This window comes from Lissotriton vulgaris, chromosome 10 (assembly GCF_964263255.1).
Source record: "Lissotriton vulgaris chromosome 10, aLisVul1.2, whole genome shotgun sequence".
NCBI classification, from domain to species: Eukaryota; Metazoa; Chordata; class Amphibia; order Caudata; family Salamandridae; genus Lissotriton; species Lissotriton vulgaris.
Window position 1 is genome coordinate 928,298,354 of NC_141698.1, and position 20,150 is coordinate 928,318,503.

General features: G+C 49.6%; 1 protein-coding gene across 8 annotated transcripts in view; it reads right to left on the reverse strand.

Moving 5' to 3' along the window:
• Positions 1 to 20,150, reverse strand: part of UMAD1 (UBAP1-MVB12-associated (UMA) domain containing 1) — a 73,563-nt gene that overhangs the window by 47,730 nt on the left and 5,683 nt on the right. For all 8 annotated transcript variants that reach the window (XM_086941919.1, XM_086941916.1, XM_086941920.1 and 5 more), the window contains one exon: positions 508 to 611. In XM_086941919.1, coding sequence (XP_086798045.1) covers positions 508 to 589 — 82 coding nt within the window. In that variant the 5' untranslated portion in view covers positions 590 to 611. The remainder of the gene's footprint in view (positions 1 to 507; positions 612 to 20,150) is intronic.

A 20,150-nucleotide genomic window follows, 5' to 3' on the forward strand; every position in this document is an offset into this window, starting at 1 on the left:
AGGTGCGAGGTAAAGGTTGTACTAATTTGCATGCACTGCATAAAATGAATTCCTGCTCAACCAACTGATGATACTTACTACTGTTTTCCAATGTCCTACTCATGTCATGGAGAAAGAAGGCTTCATCACTTAGACATCAGGTAGGTTCTGAACTACATTTGGAGCTCAACCTCCTTTTCTGCAGAATATGGACTTCACTCTATGGGAAATGTTGCCATAAAAGACAACTACAATGGTTACATCCATAAAATACGCTGAAAAACTCATTCACGCGATATAAATCTTGAACAATAAAAATAAATAAACTAGTGCCAAAGAATCTGAAGAGCTACTCGACGCTAAAGTTCAATGGACCTTTGATGCGACACAAAGCTACTAAATCATTCTCTCTTCAAATTAGGACAATAAAAACGGATCCAATCAAATAGCAGAATTTGCAAATTAGACAGTGACAATATTACAAAAAAGTAAATATTATTTCAGAGCAATGTATAGAGTGTTGTTTACCCAGAAGAACGAACCCATCAGCTTCCTTTTCTGGGGGCGAAATCTTCCGAGCTTCTTGATTACTTCGAAAAATTCGGAACATATTTCCTTTGCACTCCAATTACCTAAAACGTGTTCAATTAGAAATGGCAGTGTCATTCTCAACTGAAGAGTCAAAAGCATGTGTTCAGCAGAGTCCTTCATGAGATTGCTTAATATCCCAACTCCACCGAAGCACTCAATAAATAGATCTGAAATAATGTATAATTGGAGACACGGCTGGCTAACAGTGAGGATCTAACTTTATGAGCTTCATTTAAGTCCATGTAAAACTCAGTAGAATTCACTTACCCATTGAATGGATGAAAAACACACTAATATCCTTGATATATGCTTTCACAACTTATGTCTTTATCACACCTTTAAGGTAAGTTCGGGGGGGGGGGGGGGGTCTCCCCTGACAAATACATTGTGTGTGTGTGTGTATATATATATATATATATATATATATATATATATATATATATATATATATATATATATATATATATATATATATATATATATATATATATATATATATATATATATATATATATATATATCATCGTTTTACCAGTTGGAACGCGTCATGACAAAGTTGAGAGGAAAATAAAAGTCTTATCGCACACGCAAGAGGAGTTTGAGCATTCTTTCTCGCCGTCTCGGAGGTTAAGGGGTGCAGCACATATACATATATATGCAGGCTCCGAATTCCTTTACGATACCCAGCCGGGTTGAAGGAAAAACAGAACTCTCGGGTACATCAGCAGTAATTCACCAGAAAGTTTATTTCAGAACAAACATGTTTCGGGAATAGAATCCCTTCGTCAGTGTTCACGCCAAAGAACGCTGTACGGCACCATTATCTAAGTTTGCAAAAATCATTACCACAAACAAAGGACTTAACCAGTCATGCGTATAATGAGCGCCATCTTAGAATGTGTTATACTTTAACATATAGTCATAGCTGAATGTCCTTTTTCGGAAAGTCATACCATGCAAAACCGCCGTGTATCGGCCCAAATGTAGATTAAATAAACATTTGTCATGAAAAACATTCTAGCCCGTAATTGGAATCAGACCGACCTTGATTCCCTCTCGCTTACCTTGGCTTCCTCTGCCCCAGACCTCACTGATCTTCCTCTCGAATTCCAGGTCAACGCCATTGGCACATGGCTATCTTCCTCGTGTGATCTAGTTGCCCCGCTTAGAAAGATCAAGGCGGTCCGCCCCTACGACGCGCGCAAATGGTTTTCTCCAGAGCTTAAAACGCTTAAACTCGACCGTAGGCGGTCGGAACGCCACTGGAGACGGAATTACTGTCCCTCTTTGCTCGCCAAATATAAACTACTTCTCATCGAATATAAAAAAGCGATCCTAGTGGCTAAAACTGCATATTTCACTGAGAGAGTAGCTCTCTCTGCTAACAAATCTCGTGAAATCTTCTCCCTGGTTCACAATCTTGCCACCTCTGATCGCTCCACCCCTAGTCTGGTCCCCTCACAGTCCCTATGTTCCTCACTTAATGATTTCTTCATCGACAAGATTGTGAAGATTAAAGCCAACATCCCATCTGTGCCTCAACCCCGTCTCACTTGTCTCCTTCCTCCTCCCCCTTCCTCTTTCGCTCTCTTCCCCCCTATTTCCCCTGATTTATTTCTAAAACTTCTGGTCAAAGTCAAGTCTGGCTCTCCCGCGGACTGCTCGCCGGCACGCATTCTTAAAATTCTCTTCACCAACTGTCCCGCCCCTCCTCTTGCTCTTCTTAATTCCTCTCTGGCTCTTGGTTCCGTCCCATCTTCTTTTAAATCCGCTATAGTCCTCCCTATCCTAAAAAAAAACGGTCTGGATCCCTCTCTCCCTTCTAATTTTCGACCCATTTCCCTTCTTCCCTATCTTGGCAAGATCCTTGAAGCCCATGTTACCTCCTGCCTCTCCACTTACATCGAGGAGAACGGCCTCTTGGCATCCCATCAGGCGGGCTTCCGCCCGGGCCACTCCACGGAGGCGGTGGTCCTTGCAGTCTTGGACGAACTCAAGGGGAAGGCCGACTCTAACCTCCCCCAAGAGCTGGTCCTTCTCGATCTGTCCGCTGCGTTTGACACGGTTGACCACTCCATCCTTCTCGACCGTGTCAGCGCAGCGGGCTTGCTCATGGCCATAGATGAGGGACAGGAGGAAGAGAGTGACCCTCTCCCAGACCTGCTCACTCAGAATCCTGACGATGGATCGGTAGACGGTGTTGTCTTTTGTGGCAGCCTCTCCGAACATCAACAGGAGGATTGTAAACAGGTTCTTCAATCCTTCCGGCATATGTTCTCTCTAACACCCAGTCAGACCAATTGGTGTACTCATGAGGTTGACACTGGTGACAGCTTGCCCGTCAAGAGTAAAATCTACAGGCAGCCCGATCACGTTAGAGACTGCATCAAAACTGAGGTGCAGAAAATGTTGGAGTTGGGAGTCATCGAACCCTCGGATAGCCCTTGGGCTAGTCCCGTAGTTCTAGTGCCGAAACCTCACACCCCGGGCGGTAAGAAAGAGATGAGGTTCTGCGTAGACTACAGGGGTCTCAATGCAGTCACTAAGACTGACGCCCACCCAATACCAAGGGCACACAAGCTTATAGATAGATCGGCTTCTGCCAACTACTTAAGTACGTTTGACCTGACAGCTGGGTATTAGCAAATCAGGTTAGCTGAGGACGCCAAGCCTAAGACAGCATTTTCTAACCCTGGTGGGCATTATCAGTTTGTGGTGATGCCCTTTGGTTTGAAAAATGCACCTGCCACCTTCCAACGGTTGGTGAATCACGTTCTCACTGGGCTGGATGACTTCTGTGCGGCGTATCTTGACGATATTGCTGTCTTTAGCTCCACTTGGGAGGATCACCTGGTCCACCTGTGGAAAGTGTTAAGAGGCTCTGCAAGCAGCAGGTCTCACTATCAAGGCTACCAAGTGCCAGATAGGGCAGACACAGGTTGTATACTTGGGCCACCTTGTCGGTGGAGGCCAAGTTCAGCCACTGGAGAGCAAAATACAGTCAATCAGGGACTGGGCTCCTCCAACCACCCAGACTCAGTTTTGAGCTTTCTTGGGCCTGACTGGTTACTACCGAAAGTTCGTCAGAAATTACGGGTCGATTGTGACTCCGCTTAATGAACTGACAAGTAAGAAAATGCCAAAAAAGGTTCAGTGGACAGCGAGCTGTCAAACAGCATTCGATGACCTAAAACAGGCCATGTGCACGGCACCTATCCTCAAGAGTCCAGACTACTCCAAACCATTCATTGTCCAAACAGATGCTTCTGAGTTGGGTGTGGGAGCTGTTCTATCTTAACTGAATTTTGATGGTAATGACCAGCCCATTGCTTTTATAAGCAGACGGCTGACCCCCAGAGAGAAAAATTGGTCAGCTATAGAGAGGGAGGCCTTCGCTGTGGTGTGGGCCCTGAAGAAACTGAGGCCATACTTGTTTGGCACTCATTTCAAGATTCAGACCGACCATAAGCCCCTCCTATGGCTAAATCAGATGAAGGGTGAAAACCCCAAACTGCTTAGGTGGTCCATTTCCCTACAGGGGATGGACTTCACAGTGGAGCATAGACCTGGCACTGATCATGGCAATGCAGATGGGCTCTCCAGGTATTTCCACTTAGAACAAGAAGACTCACCTGGTCAAGGTTAGTTTATTGTCCCAACGTTTGGGGGTGGGGGGTCATGTAGGAGAGTAGGGTCTGCAATCCTATGATCACCCAGACTTTTTGCTTTTGTTTCACTGGTTTACGACTTTCTCGGGCTGTGGGCCTGCTAATCAGACCCACAGCCTAGCTGTTCTCTCCCTAAATTGATGTGTGTACCTTAGGTGCATTACCCAATTGGAACTGGGCCACCTTGTCAGACCCTGTAACTCAGGGCATCGGTGTACCCAGGGCCTACCAGGGGCTGAAGCATGTATTATGCCACCCCTGGATGGCCATCTAAATCTGACACAACTGGCTGCGCGACAGCTGGGGCAACGTGGCGTACTCGCTCGTTGCTGTAGGTATAGTATCCCTATATCTAACCTTAAAATGGACACCCGAGTTCCTATCAGTCACTCCTATGGCAGGCCTTGACAATCCTGAAGGCAGAGTGCGTGGAACCGTGTGAATTGGGCTCTGGCACGAGCCGAGCCCGGTTGCAGCTTGCGGAACCAAGACCCAATGGCTGTTCCATGATAACGCGTACCATATCGGTAACTTCGGTATCGCGTTATCAAGACATGTCGAGTAAGGTGTCATACGAATCGGGATGCTGCCCCCTCACCAATGCTGGCGACGAGGTTAGCATTCCGCCCTTCTAGAGGGACACGACATGTACGTAACTGTGAACCCCGGTTAAAGTTAACTGAAGCCTCAGCTCCACAAAATGGACGCTGCCACCACAGACACGAGTCTGACCTCCTGCTGCTGTGAGTCCTTCCAGCGAGGAGAGCTTGTACAAAGGGTTTCCTGTCCGGGGCGGTGTTCGCACCATCCCAGACAGGGTTTTGTGTATCCTGGGTAGGCAGGGCTTTACAAGAAGGTGACTGCGGAGTGGCACCCCGGTGCTCACTACGCATCTGCCGGCTAGAACCAGTTCCAGGGGCACGCAGCCCTGACCTGGGGAAAGCCCGGCAGGGGAGAGGGGTGTAACTACCCCCCTTTCTGGTCCCACCCCTAGGGCAGGACCTAGTCATGTACCCGCCCCTTTCTTTAGGATAAAGGCCGGAGCGGGGACCCTTCCAAATTAGATCATCTTTGAATCAAGAACTACTTTCTACGAAAGGACATTCAAGACTCTTCTCAAGATTGCTCCCTTGTGGCTAAGGAGTAGTCACCCTGCATCCGCAGGCACCATCTAAGAACTCTGCGGTTTGCTGCAAGTCCTTCCTCAGGAATCCGATGACCCAGCTCGACGAGAACCGGCTTCCCTGGCACCTCTGACCTCTACCCACATCGTCAGCTCAGCTGAGATCTGTGGGTGCGACAAGACCTCGAGGGACCGGCCATCATCAAAACCTGCACGCTTTCTTAACCAGCACAACCACCGAAGGAATCCTCTGGTGAGTGCTCTGGGGTCCGAGAAACCCCGACCCTGAGCAGCTCCAGCACCGAAGTGCAGTCTCCCAGCATCTCCACGATCTGCGTGGGGCCCTTCTGCTTTGCTGTTCAGCACGTTGTCCGATCATTAGCCGCTGGCTTGTGACTCTTTGACGACGAACGACAACCAACGTTGCTGGTCTGGTTGCTCGAGACTAGCCTTTGCTCCCTTCTGCGAGAGGAGCACCCCGGACCCTCCTGGTCCACTCAAGACGCCATTTTAGGCCTACCACGTGGCCCTGAAATCTGCCAAAGCTTGTTGCCCCAATCCTGGGCCCAGCGACGCCGACAGCATCAACCTTCGTGGGACAGCTCGCACCTCCATCCTGGTCGCCGACAACGCCTCCTGGTCCGTGAGACTGCAGGGCCTAGCGTCGCCCACTCACCTAGTCGAGGTGACGATCATCCGGTGCCCTCCTGGTACCCTCTGACTACTGGCTAGTAGTACGAACTTGGTCCCCTCTGCTTTCAGGTGTCATCTATCTCTGATCCAGGCTTGGATCTCTACGAACTATTCTCCACTGGTCGCCGGCCAGCAACTCCTTCCTTCCGGCTCCTGGCTCGTCAGCGAAGACCCCCGACGCCTGTAAGACTTGTGCAGCCGCAGCCCTTGTGGCTAGGTAACTTCGGCATTTCAGTGCCCGCATAACCTCCTTACTTAAGGGTCCCGAGTCCCTCGCTTCCGACTTGCCTTATCGGGTCCGCCCGAGACCACTAAACTTTCCGTGCCCTCGGGCACTTGTATTAATTGTGCACTTGAAGTATTTTCTTACGAGTTTCGTTGTGTGCTTAGTACCCTGTCCTCATAAAGAGTACAGGGCTGTTGTGATTCTAATAAATACACTGTTTATTTTCATAACACTTGTGTGGTGTCCTTTCACTTGGTGTTCAAGGGGTATGTGATGGTATAACAGCTGGCTTAACACGCCCTCTAGAGTTTAGCCCGAAGACTGCTCGTATCCACGCTACTAGGATAGCTGGTCTAAGGTTGACTTACAACCAATCACCATAAGGGTCGTTTGGACCGATGCATAGCGGTCGCTAGAATAGTGAACACTGCATATCGGGCCAACTTCTCACAAGCGCTATCTCTGAGTCACTTCAATCCTCTGCTTCACTTTTACTCCTGGGCGGGGATCTTAATATAGTCATGGATAGCCACACAGATAGGTCGGCACGCAGATATGGGGATACAGGTGTGATTTCAACAATGGGGCTTGAATGGCTAAAGGAGAGGGGTATGACGGACTTCTGGAGAGCCGCTCACCCACAAGCATCACAGTTCACATTTTACTCACACGTCCATCACACGTATGCCAGGCTCGATTACTTCTTGGGTTCCTCGGAACTGCTTGCAACTCTAGATGAGGTTAACATAATACCCGCGGCCATTTCAGATCATGACGCGGTGGAGATGTCGATCAAGATCCGGGCGCCCCCTCACCCCGAGGCTCGTGGCGCTTGCACAAAACCCTACTGCAGCGCCGAGAGGTTACCAAAAGGATCAGCGACTGCATTAATGACTATCTAGCCGTCAACGATACGCCCGGGATACCTGTGACAGCCCTGTGGGGGGCTCTTAAATCTGTCGTCCGGGGCGAACTTATCGCCATAGCTGCCGCTGAGGTTAAAGACCGCAAAGCTAAACGAGATGATCTCACCGCACAGGTCTCAGAACTGGAAAGAGTTCATTGTCGCACCTGCGCTCCCCGAGTGTGGAGACAGTTAAAAGCGGCCAAAGCCCAACTAGCCAGCCTGGACACGGACAGGGCCGAATTCGCCGCCCTCCGCCTCCGACATACCTATTATGTTGGTGGTAACAAAACCGGTCGCTTGCTGGCTAGCGCCTTGAGGACCAAGACCCAGCGCTCCAAGATCACTGGCCTCATAGACGATACTGGCGTAGTTCTCATGGAGGATGCTCAGGTCGCCGAGGCGTTCCGATCCTACTATGCCTCGCTGTAGAGGGCTGAGGTAACGTCCCCTGAGAATATCGAGACGTACTTGGACTCAACGGCGATCACAGAATTATCCCAGGCGAACAGAGATGCCTTAAAAGCCCCCATTCGCCAGGACGAGGTGTTGGCGGCCATATCGCGGCTACGCCTGCTTAAATCCCCTGGGCCCGACTGCTTCTCGGCAGGATTTTACAAGACCTTTAGTTCACAGGTGGCTCCGGTGCTTACCCGCCTCTTTAACACCTTTGAGGGCCCGGGCTCCATTCCCCCGGATATGTTGGCTGCTGAGGTGGTAGTATTGCCAAACCGGGTAAGAAACCCACGCACTGCTCTGCCTTCCGCCCGATTTCATTACTTAACCTCGACCTGAAGCTCACTGGTCTCCTCGCCGCGCGTCATGGCCCCTGCTTGCCGGGGATTTTGGAACCAGACCAATCGGGCTTTGTGTCCAACCGACAATGTAGTGACAACACCAAAAGGCTATTGCACCTAATCGACAAGGCCCACTTCCAATCCTCGGACTCCGCGCTACTTAGTATTGACGCCGAAAAAGCGTTTGCCCGTGTGGAATGGCCTTACTTACAACGAGTCCTGCAGCGCTTCGGGTTAGGGGATAGATTTCAAGCTTGGATTGTTAGTTGTTATTGCCATCCCCAAGCCAGGGTACGGCTAGGCGGCTTGCGCTCTGACCCATTCGAGATCCAGCACGGCACCAAACAGGGGTGCCCCCTTTCCCCCCTTCTGTATGCACTATACATAGAACCTCAGGCACAGAAGGTCCGGGATAACCCCGATATTCACGCCATCACCTTTGGCCATGAGCCCCACACGTTAAGCCTATACGCTAATGACATCATAGCGGCCCTCGACCACCCGGCCCGCTCTATACCCGCCTTTATGGAGGAACTTGACAGGTTTGGATCCGTTTCGGGATTCCGCATTAACAGAGGGAAATCCCTGGTATTACCGCTGGGAAAGAACGTGCAGTCCAATGACCCCGCCATCGCCGGGGGAAGTGGTATTCAACTCTCCACAAATATCCCATACCTGGGAATCACCCTTACCTCCTCGACGGACTCCACGGTCCTTACTAATTACAAAGCCTTAATAACCCAGATCCGGACAGATCTCGCACGCTGGTCGAAACAACCTCTCTCTCTTTTAGGGAGGGTTGCGGCGGTGAAAATGTCCATTCTGCCTAGAATTCTTTATCTTTTTCAGACCCTCCCGGTCATGCCCCCTGCGGGCACCTTAAAGGAGCTACAGGCTGATCTCCACAACTTCATCTGGAAAGGTCAGTGAGCGCGTATCCATAAACAGCTAGCATTTAGGAGTATGGACGAGGGGGGCCTTGGCATCCCGAATCTGCTGCAGTATTTTCAAGCCTCTCAGCTCCGCTATTTGGTGGAGTGGTACTGGCCCGAATCAGAGAAAAGATGGCTCTTCCAGGATAGGGCCATGGCTCAAACCCCACTTTGGAGGTTCCCATTCCTTACCAAACAACACCGGCCACGCTACCTATTAAAATCCCCTATTACCCGCACGACTTTGAAGGTCTGGGATAGTGTTGCCCTCAAGAGGAAACTGACGACCTTCCCGTCCCCCCCATTCACTCCCTTATTAGACAACCCGGAATTTCCTCCGGGCAACGATCCACGTGCATTCTTATAATGGCGCGGCACCGAGTGTCGCTGCGCCGGAGATCTTTTTGACACACAGAGTTTTCTCCCTCTTTCCGATATTAAGCAAGGATACGGAATAGACGACCCCCACATCTTCCAATACTAAGCTTCGACACTGGCTCAACAACCCTCCCACTGTTACACTGGTAGGGCGCCAAATGACAACTTTCGAGAAGTGGCTTATCACTAAGGACACAGACAAACATCTCATCTCAGAAATTTACAAGATGCTCACACCACCACCTAGTCCAGATAAGACACCGGGTCAGAGGCGCTGGGAGGATGAGCTAGGGAGGACGCTAACTTCTAAAGAATGGAGGGAGGTATACTATAGGGCCTCACACACCACACGTAATACGGCAGCCAGAGAGGCTGCGGTGAAACTAGCAATGTATTGGCACCTTACCCCGGTCCGCTTACACAAAGGAAATCCAGCGCGTAGCGCGCTGTGCTGGAGGGGCAGCGGGGCACAGGGCACACTGACCCATCTTCTCTGAGAATGCCCAGAACTCCGGAGTTACTGGGAGGCAATCTTGGATGACATCAACTCCACCTTTGATACAGATATCCCAAAGTTCCCAGCCTATACTATTCTCGGCCTGCCCAATGCACTCACCGTCCCACTAAAATCGATGAAGGGTCGTCAAATGGGGATAGCTATGCAAGCGGCTACACAGCACATCTTATCCTTGTGGGGCTCCACCACCAAGCCCACCCGCACGGGGTGGCTACATAAACTCTGGTTCACCCTTGAAATGGAACGCATACAAGCCACGATCACAAACTCCACTACCACTTTCCGTAAAACATGGCTTCCACTGCTGTCTCTTCTATCCAAAGAATTCAATGAAGTTTCTTGCCCTAGGTATCTTCGAGTTCTACGCCTCACTGATGCTCCACGCGACCCTCATTGAACACCTGGTCTTTTACACCGGTCAACATTGGTCTACTGATAAACTTTCTGCTGGTACTTGGCACACTGGATGGGGTGGGGGAGGGGGGACGGGTTTGCGGTTGGGGGAGTGGGTTTGGTTGTTGATTTCCTTATCGCATCTTCTTATAGCGGTCACTAGCCGCTTTTCTGACATCCATATTCCCTTTGGGCATTTCAACTTCAATTGTCATCTCGTTCTGAGGGAAGACATGTTCGTCTATCCCGCCAGCTGTATATGCCTGAAGCCTTTATATTGTATCATGATGTCTATCATTGCTTGTGTTGGAAAAATTAATAAAACACACTTAAAACTAAAACCTGATAAGTCAATATTAAATCATCCCCGACATGCACAGCTTCGAATGCGATATTTCTACATAGTTTGGCTGAGAGGGATCCCTGCTGCAAACCCAATATTATTGTTTGTTTGAATATACACTTGCACCGTGCGATGCAATAATCCAAATTGATATTAAATGTAACTTCCCTTTAGTGAATATCAGCGCTTCTCCTCCTGTAGTATTCTAGGGGACACCAGGAACTGAATTGCTTACTATGAAGGAGGAGCCTTTATCATAACTCCCCTCCTAATCCCCCTGCGTTGCTATGGGAAATGGTAGAGGCCCATAGCACCACTGACCTGCCATGACTGATCACTACATTAAGGGGGAGGCGGATCCGAGCCCACCCAGTCAAGGCCCGGATTGGTTCCTGCTGCCATGTGATCCACACTGGAATGCAAATGAATCATTGCATTTTCTTCACCTCTCGCTCTCTGTACCCCCCCCAGGAACCTCTGGTTTAACCCCTGCAGTGCGGCCCTGCCTCTGTCTCTCAAGGAGGCATATAGCTACTTCTGTATTTGAATTCAGCGGAGACTAGTGGGCTTACCTGTTCCACATGTGTGTATGATTATTTTTTCAATACATGAATCCTTTTTAGGTCTCGCACCTGGCGACGCAGCCCAAAGCACTGTCGCAAGCGAGCCTTATTGTCAGCGACTTGGCTTTCAAGGGCTCTCAAGGGAGACAGGAGATGCGCACTTGCAGGCTGCCAGACTGGAAATGTGAACGCGCGCGTTCACCACATACAGTCACGCGCTGTGCCCATGTCCTGTCTCTCTTGTAAGCCTCATGCAGTTACTTTCACTTTCTCTCCCCCCTCCACGGCCTGTCAACGCCACCGAATTGCTCCTTTCCGCTATCACAGCACACCAGCACAATTGCATTTTACTCGCGCCTCTAAGACCGGCTCACCGGCCCGACCAAGGCCCCCCCCTCCGCCAAGAGGTAACGTGGGTACTGTCAGTGGGCGCCCAGACAGCTCTGGAAAATAAACGTGGACACTGTGCCTTCATCGGTACAACCACTTACTGCCCGCTCAGCCATGCACCCCCTCATGAAAGAGCTCAGCCACCCCCTGTAAAAACACAAACAAACGGAGAATCCCCCACTCACCAGGTCTGTGGGTGGAACTCCTCATTAACAGCAGCTGGCTGCGGCGCGCTTCCGGAGCAGTCCAGCTCCTCTGCCAGCACAATGTGGGGCTCTCCCCTTAGTCACGGGAGCCCCGCACAGCTATCTGCCGCTCTTCACCCGGGCCCCTTCTGAGACCTGGGACTTCAGCTCCCGCATTTACATGCGACGCCACTGGGCACGAGCCGCAGGTACCGCGCATGCGCGAGCCCTCCTAGGTCTCCCCCCTCCCCGCCCCGATATATCTTGTTTAACCCCCTATTTCCAGCTTGTTCCCAATAGCCATCGCGAACGCTTGTTTTTCTGGCACTGATTGCTATGAGGACGAAGATGCTTCATGGTCAGTAAAACTGAAAGCCACGTCTAGTGCTCCATCCATGTGGGAAATGGATGTGGAGTGAATGCGGAGTTGCATGCAGAGAGCAGAGTGTATGTTGGGCCTGTATGTGTGAGCTTGTTTCACTGCATACAGGAATTCATCTATGATGGCTGACAAAATGGACAATTTAAGTGATCATGCTTAGGTTCTTTGTTGCTTAGGAGAAGACAATCAACCTCCTCAGGCCGTCTGTGTTCCCAGGGCCCTGTTTGAACTTGTACCCCCGGGCGTGTGTATTCCCAGAGGCACCGGCCCCCTCACACAAAAAATATTTTTGGAGAGGATGTGTATTGTCTGCGGCCTGCGGAGACCCCCACCGTCCTCTCCCCCGAGGAAGCCCTGACAATGGCGTCTGGACAGGCCCCCAGTGTCAACCCCTCCTTCCGGCACTCCTCAACCTGCGCCCCGCCGTGAGGGGTTCACACCTGCGCACCTGGATCAGCCGGGAGTCCCCCTTGGCCCTCCTCCCGTTATAAGAGGCCTATGGGCGGCAGGCAGCCCCAGACCACGGCACACCATCCAAGGAAGGTGACCCCTGCACACGAGCACCGGAAGAAGGAAGGAAGACAGCCTGGAATGAGCAGCATGGCGGCAGACGTGGGGGGCAGGCGGTGACCCCCGGGCCTCGCGGAGGTGTACTCGGGCTGCGGGAGCAGCAGCGCTCCCGGCGAGCTCCACAGGAGTCTCCCACATGGCTTCACTGCAGGTAGGGTCACCCGTCTGCTGGAAGTCCCAGCCCCCCACCCAGGGACTTGGCTATCGATGGTGCATCGGGTGCAGTGGCACCGGGGCTCAGAGCAGAGAGAAGCCTACTGCACCCCGAGCATTGGTAATTTTATTAACAAACAAGCTTGTTAGGGTGGTCCGTTTCACATGCACACACCAGGGCCCTTGCTACTCGCTGCCCTCAGAAACACTTGAATGTGGTGCCTCGGATTTGCCAGATCAGAGCATGGCAGCCTTCTCTGAAAATATGCTATAGCGCCCGGACACTCCCAGGAGCATTTGTGCGCTTCATAAACCTGACTTCATCATCATATCAGAGTTCCAGTATTCTTTGACCCTGCGGTTCTACCGCACCCCTCCGCTGCCCCCTATCACCCTCTGGCTTGTCCATCAGCACTCCAGCCCCCCTCAATCGTCCCTGACCCTCACCTCTCTCCCCACCTCCGGTTTCTCCCTTGGTTTTTGGTGTCCCTCCATCCTGAAGGACACTCAACCCCCCCCCCATTCCACCCACTACTCCAGGGGCCCTCAGAGGGCCACTGCCCGATCCCCCTTCCTACCCCTCACTCCCCCAGTGTCCCTGACTTTCCACTCTCCCTCACCCACCCAATATCACTCACCCCTCCCCATCCCTCAGCCCAGATTCCTCCATCCCTCTATGGCTTATTTTCTTCAGTATCCTTCCTGTTTCCAGAATTTCTCACCCTCCACTTTCATTCACCCCTCCTGTGTCCCTCGCTCCTTTCTTTCCACCCATCCCCCCCTCCCCGACCCCCCCCCCCCTCCTAACCCCACCCTCACTCTTCCGGTGGCCCCTGGGGCATTGGGCGGCCTCTGGATGTCCCAAGAGGCTACTGAATTTGCAAGGATGCAACCAGAGTGTTCCATCCATATGCGCACCCACTACCAGATTGTGTGTGTGTGTGTGTGTGTGTGTGACGGGTTGTGGGGGGGGGGCTTGGGGTTCACCTGCTAAAGTGGCGTTCACAAAGGCTTGTTTTTTCTCCCATTCCTTGAGTTTCAGCAGATTATACCCAATATCTGGAGTGCCATGTTCTGAGACACCTGCTCGTCTCCTCACGCATGGTTTAGTAGGTTGCGCTGTAACCTTTCAAGGATGGTTTGAGTGTCTTTTCTGAAAATATGACTGACAATGCTGGCTAAATGAAAACATGTAAAAGTGTCAAAGTGCATGTTTAAACCCCCCCCCCCCCCCCACAAGAGCGAGGTGCGCGCAACGAGTGAATTGGTATTCACATTTATTTAATGTTTTCAAGAGTGTAGAATTTTGGCCATATGGTGGATGTACCTTTGTTTTAAAATAAATCTCATGTTTTCCGGTTGGCCCCACTTCTCGCTGCTTTCTGTGTGACAGAAAAATTAGGCATCCACGGGTAGGGTAGCTTGGTGGGATTAACTACCTGCTGCAGAGAATCCTCTAGACTCGAGTGTCAATACAGTGGGGCAATGGACTGTCTGTACGTGCTTGTTTGAATAGTTAGTGTTTATTCGTCAAGTCAATTGTCTTATTTTCATGACTAGGGCAGGATACAGTACGAGACAGTTCCGTAGGGATTCTAACACAGATCGCTGCTGCAGGGCGATGAACCCACTGATCTACAAGTCACTGACTAAATCAATTTTATAGTTTCCAACATCTGAGACCTCAGATCAGAGAGTTTTAAAGAGAGACGCATTAATCCCCCACTGTGAGAACCGGAACAAAACATTTCTAGTGGGAGAAAGTACAACAAATTATATTGCTTACAAATAGTTAACAGCAGATTAGACACAACTACATTAATACACCGCTAAGACAAGTGAAATGTCAAAGTTTTAAAGAGTCAAGCAGTTAAAAAACCGAGTTAACAGTGGAAGCAATGCAGATAATAAACAAACATTTGCAATGCAATAGGTCGCGCATTTACGCGAGTTTGATCTATTGACATTGCAAATGACAATGCCTTTTATTTTTGTTTTCGATACGCGAGTTTGAGCTACTAACATTGTGAACGACAATGCCATTTATTTTTGTTTTCGTTTTTAAAAGATAAATAAAAGGCAGTGTCATTTACAATGTCAATAGCTTAAACTCGGGTAAATGTGAGACCTATTGCATTGCAAATGCTTGTTAATTGTACCTGCAGCTTCAAGATCTTGTTATTAAAAGAAACTTTACTGTTTTCATTAGGGGGACAGTGGGCACTTGGAAAATGCAGCAGTTGGCTAGAGCGAGAAGTACGAAAATAACTACTATACAGAGGCAAACCGATTATGTCATTGGTGGGGAAAGAGTTAAATGTTTGTTGCACTTGTCTTTTTTTTAACACCTAAAAACACTGATCTGGAGCTTTGCTCTTAACTATTTGTTTTCTTTCCTCGCCAAAAAAGCAAAGCTATCCATACAGTTCTACGCCACATAATTCAACAGCAAATCCCCATAATTAAACTCCATAACACATAAAACATTCCACAGTATTACAAACTCCATAACACACGATCCCAGTCTGCATGATTTCAGTACTCAATACCACATAATTACTACACAAATCCACAAAATTCTACACCACACAATTCCACAACTAACACTTTATATGAAACCCATCTAATTCCACATATATGCACTCCATAACACATAGGTAAAAGACATTGCTATTTACAACGCCAATAGCTCTAACAGACGCACTGATGAGCTGAAGCGAAAATACAAGGCATGATCAAAAAAAATTGCAGAAACAGCAAATAATTTGGGGGTCCACATAAGAGCACTCTCACACAATTATCTACTTTCTACAATGAAAAACATGTCCTTACCAGAAAAAGAAAATTTGACTCTGCAGTGTCTAAACTCCCTTTGAAAGTTTTTTTTTGATTTGAATAGTATGTTAGTTCACAGAGTTGACCTGATATTCACCCCTAAGTAAATTAGACTGGTGTGCACATATCAACTGCACCACTGTCCCGACCTACACATGCACCCAGACTAGCAGGTAGGTCTTGTAAGGCAGGTGGCTTCTTGGGGGGTAACATGAGCTTCTGTAACCTGTTACTGTCACTGGTAAGTTGGGGGAGGAGGGAGGCACGACCATCTAGCTGTGCTACAGTATTGATGTTCACTTTGAGTGACGGTTTATATGCTGTGACAGGATAAGCTGAAGGAGACCTCCTGCAGCGCCTTCTGTGCGCAGGTGCAGTATGGCCCCTTGGCAGAGCCGGGCCGCTTGAGAGTGCACTCTACTGTTCCGTCGGCACTTTGGTGTCCAGTTATTTATCCTGCACGAGTTTGGAATAGAAAAATGTCAGAAAAAGACATTTCCCATGTTTTTCTTTTTTTGGATCCATTTCACAGGGAAACAAGTTAACGAAAGAAGGAAAGAGAGGGTGAGAACCGTTTCTTAGAGTCACGGTTTTCAAAAAGAGACGAGGAGCTGCTAGACAAACAGAGGAAATAAGAGGGAGGACGAAAAAAAGAGGGAGGGCAGCCGAAGCAGCAGATCAGAAGTGGACACTGTTGTTGTATGCTCTGGGTAAGAAGGAAAAGGACTCGGTCTCCGAGTCCTTTTCCTTCTCTGGCCGCGCGCCCATCACTTGCTGGGATACTCATTTTTAGGTCTCGGCGTCAACGCGCGGAAGCGCGTCTCCGCCGAGATCTTTTGTCAGCGACTATCATTCCCAGGAGACAGTCCTGGCCACGCGCATCCTTCCAGGCGATTTGTAACTGGAACGCGCGCTGTGGCCAGGCGCTGTCTCCTGGGAAGCGCAAGCACCACACACGCATGCGCATACACACACACACGCGCCCATGCACGCACGCACATACATACATACAGAGACACCACCCCTGACTCATACACACGCGCACACACACAAGTGCACCGAGGCCCCCCCTCCCCCTCCCCCGCCGTCACCGTCGCGCACATACATACACACACACACACGAGCATACACACACACAAGTGCACCAATCGCGCTCCAGACCCCCCTCCCCCGCCGTCACCGTCGCGCACATACATACACACACACACACGAGCATACACACACACAAGTGCACCAATCGCGCTCCAGAACTTACCTTACCTCAGCACGCGGCGCCCAACCTCCTGCTGGCGCGGCCCCGGGGCTCTACACCGCTCACAGGAGCACCGGGCCGCGAGACGCTACGACTCCGCCTGCCTCCTCTTCCGGTGTGAACGTGGCCCCGCCCCCGTCACAGGCGACCGTGCCTGACTTCCGGGGCGGCCGCGAGTTCAATGAAATGCAATAAATACCATAAATGCAATTGTATTCAATAGCTGATTAATAGGTTTTCCAAGCCCTCACCTAACGGTGTTTAAACAGGATTTAAATTAATGCTTACAATTCTGCCCGGAGCATCCTGCTTCATTCTAAGAACAAAGTTACCATAACTCCTTGCTAAGCAAAGCTCAGCAGTTGTATGCACCCGTGTTTCATCTGCCAACAATTTACATGTTTAAATTATGAATGGTTGAGTATGCAATCATCCCCTTTTGCACAACACAAATACAACACAGGCAACGTTCCAGGGATTCGCTGTTAGTTCTCAAAATGGACACTGATGAAAGACGCTTTGTTTACATCACCCATTGATTGAACTCATGCAAGAAAATCGCTTGCCGTACTGCCTAATTCTGTCTCTCTCTCGTTGAACCCGCATCAACATTTTGGATTAAAGCATACAGTGAATTCCAACAGCCCTCAAGCCAACGTGCGATAGAATGTGAACGTTTATATTCAAACATATTCAGAAGTACGCGACCACAGAGTTAAAAACAAGCATTGGAAAAGCCAATAGGTCTCGTCTACATAAGGTATTGGGTTTGTCAATGCTTGGTGGTGGTGAGTGGTGAGTGCAGAGTGGTGAGTGCAGAGTGGTGAGTGCAGAGTGGTGAGGGCAGAGTGGTGAGGGCAGAGTGGTGAGGGCAGAGTGGTGGTGAGTGCAGAGTGGTGGTGAGTGCAGAGTGGTGGTGAGTGCAGAGTGGTGGTGAGTGCAGAGTGGTGGTGAGGGCAGAGTGGTGGTGAGGGCAGAGTGGTGAGGGCAGAGTGGTGAGTGCAGAGTGGTGGTGAGTGCAGAGTGGTGGTGAGTGCAGAGTGGTGAGTGCAGAGTGGTGAGGGCAGAGTGGTGAGGGCAGAGTGGTGAGGGCAGAGTGGTGGTGAGTGCAGAGTGGTGGTGAGTGCAGAGTGGTGGTGAGTGCAGAGTGGTGGTGAGTGCAGAGTGGTGGTGAGTGCAGAGTGGTGAGTGGTGAGTGCTGAGTGGTGAGTGCAGAGTGGTGGTGAGTGCAGAGTGGTGAGTGGTGAGTGGTGAGTGCAGAGTGGTGAGTGCAGAGTGGTGAGTGCAGAGTGGTGAGGGCAGAGTTTTATTTTTGATTTAAAGAAAAAAAATGTCAAGAGCAATGCCAATAGCTCTACCTTTAATGATGCCGAGACCATTGCATTGCAAATGCTTGTTTACATTCTTTCCTGCAATTACAGGACAGCAGTCGAGCCTGCAAGCTGGAGAGCAGAGAAGTGACACTTACTTTTTCTCGCTCGCCTTTCATAAATATTGTGATGGAGGAAGCAGGCAGCAATTACGGCTGTACAGCGCCGTTCACGTGGTGACGTAGGCATGTACAGCCAATAAAATGGCTTAATTTTTAATGCCTGCCGGGAGACCTTTTTTTGCGGCCAGTTTGGTAAATATCGCGGACATCGCGCTTGCCAGCTGATTTCGCAATTTTTTTGTGAATCGCAAAATCGCGAAATGCTGGAGGGTCTGTTTAAACAGGCATAATAGGAGCCTCTGGTCTTGCAATAAAATGTAGACTTTCCTAGCAATTTATGAAGGAACAACTTAATTTTATTAAAGACATGGAGGTGAGTATTATCCGACGCAACATTGCTTAATTTTATGTTTCTTTTCCTCCCGGACAGTGGCTTTGGCACCTCCATCTTCTACCTCCTAACGACTTCTCATCTCATCCTGGATCATCCAGTCAGCTTTCCTCAACTTTGGACCTCCATGGCACTTCGGCGTCCCCTTCAACTTCTTCAGTTTGCCTGGGACCTGGGTTAATGAACTTTTGGCAAAAAAAGTTTTCCTTGACTATGGCATTCGCTAATGAATTGACCATTGTTCCTTTGCTTCATACTTTTTAACTTCTCGCACAAGAAAAGAGTCAAGATAGGTATTATACTTAAAAGGTATATAGGTGTTGCTATTGGTTAATTATATATGTACTAAATTTGTTTATACCATTGGCTGTGTTCTTAAGCTGAATGGGATTTGTAGTATTTCTTTATATCTTGACTGCTGCTATGAAATATAAATGTAAAAACAACAATTGAGGGACAGAATGCTGTACAATGCCAAACATTCACCATAGTACAGAGATCTGGGCCTAAATGCATCGTTTTTTTTAGCAACCCTGTCTAAACACAGCAATATGCAAACCAGTCTTGACCCTTCACCCCATGGGAACAGTCCAGCCCGAACTGCCAGGCCAGGTCCTCTCTGGACCGGAAACAAGTATACTGGTACCTGTTTCAGAGTACCACTCCTCATCAGCTAGGTTAGCTTGACTACAGTGGCATGGAGAGCACGGGACCGACGTCTGGGAATACCCGTCCCACTCGAGGTGACAAATAAAAAGAAACATCAATTGATGGACAGAATGCTGAACAATGTCAAACGTTCACACCAGTACAGAGATCTGGGCCCACATCCATAGTTTTTGTTGCTCCCCATGCCATTCCAGTTTAAACTCAGCCACATGCAACTCAGTTGTGACCCTGCTCCCCATGGGAAAAACACACAAGATGATGGACGGAATGTTGCACAATGGCAAAACATTCACCCCAGTCACAGATCTGAGTTTAATCCATCGTTATTTTGCTCACCAAGCCACCCCAGTTCGGACATGGCCATATGCAAATCAGTCTTGACCCTGTGCCTCATGTGAACAGTCCAGACCGAACTGCCTAGCCATGTCTTCCCTGGACTGGAATCAAACATACTAGGACCGGTTTCTGGCTATCAGCCATCTTCAGCCAGGATAGCTTGACTCCAGTGGCGTAGTGAGCAAGGGACTCACATTTGGGCATACCCTTCCCACATAGGGTGAACAGCAAAACACACAAGATGATGGACGGAATGTTGCACAATGGCAAAACATTCACCCCAGTCACAGATCTGGGTTTAATCCATCGTTATTTTGCTCACTAAGCCACCCCAGTTCGGACATGGCCATATGCAAATCAGTCTTGACCCTGTGCCTCAAGGGAACAGTCCAGACCGAACTGCCAAGCCAGGTCTTCCCTGGACTAGAAACAAGCATGCTTGGACCGG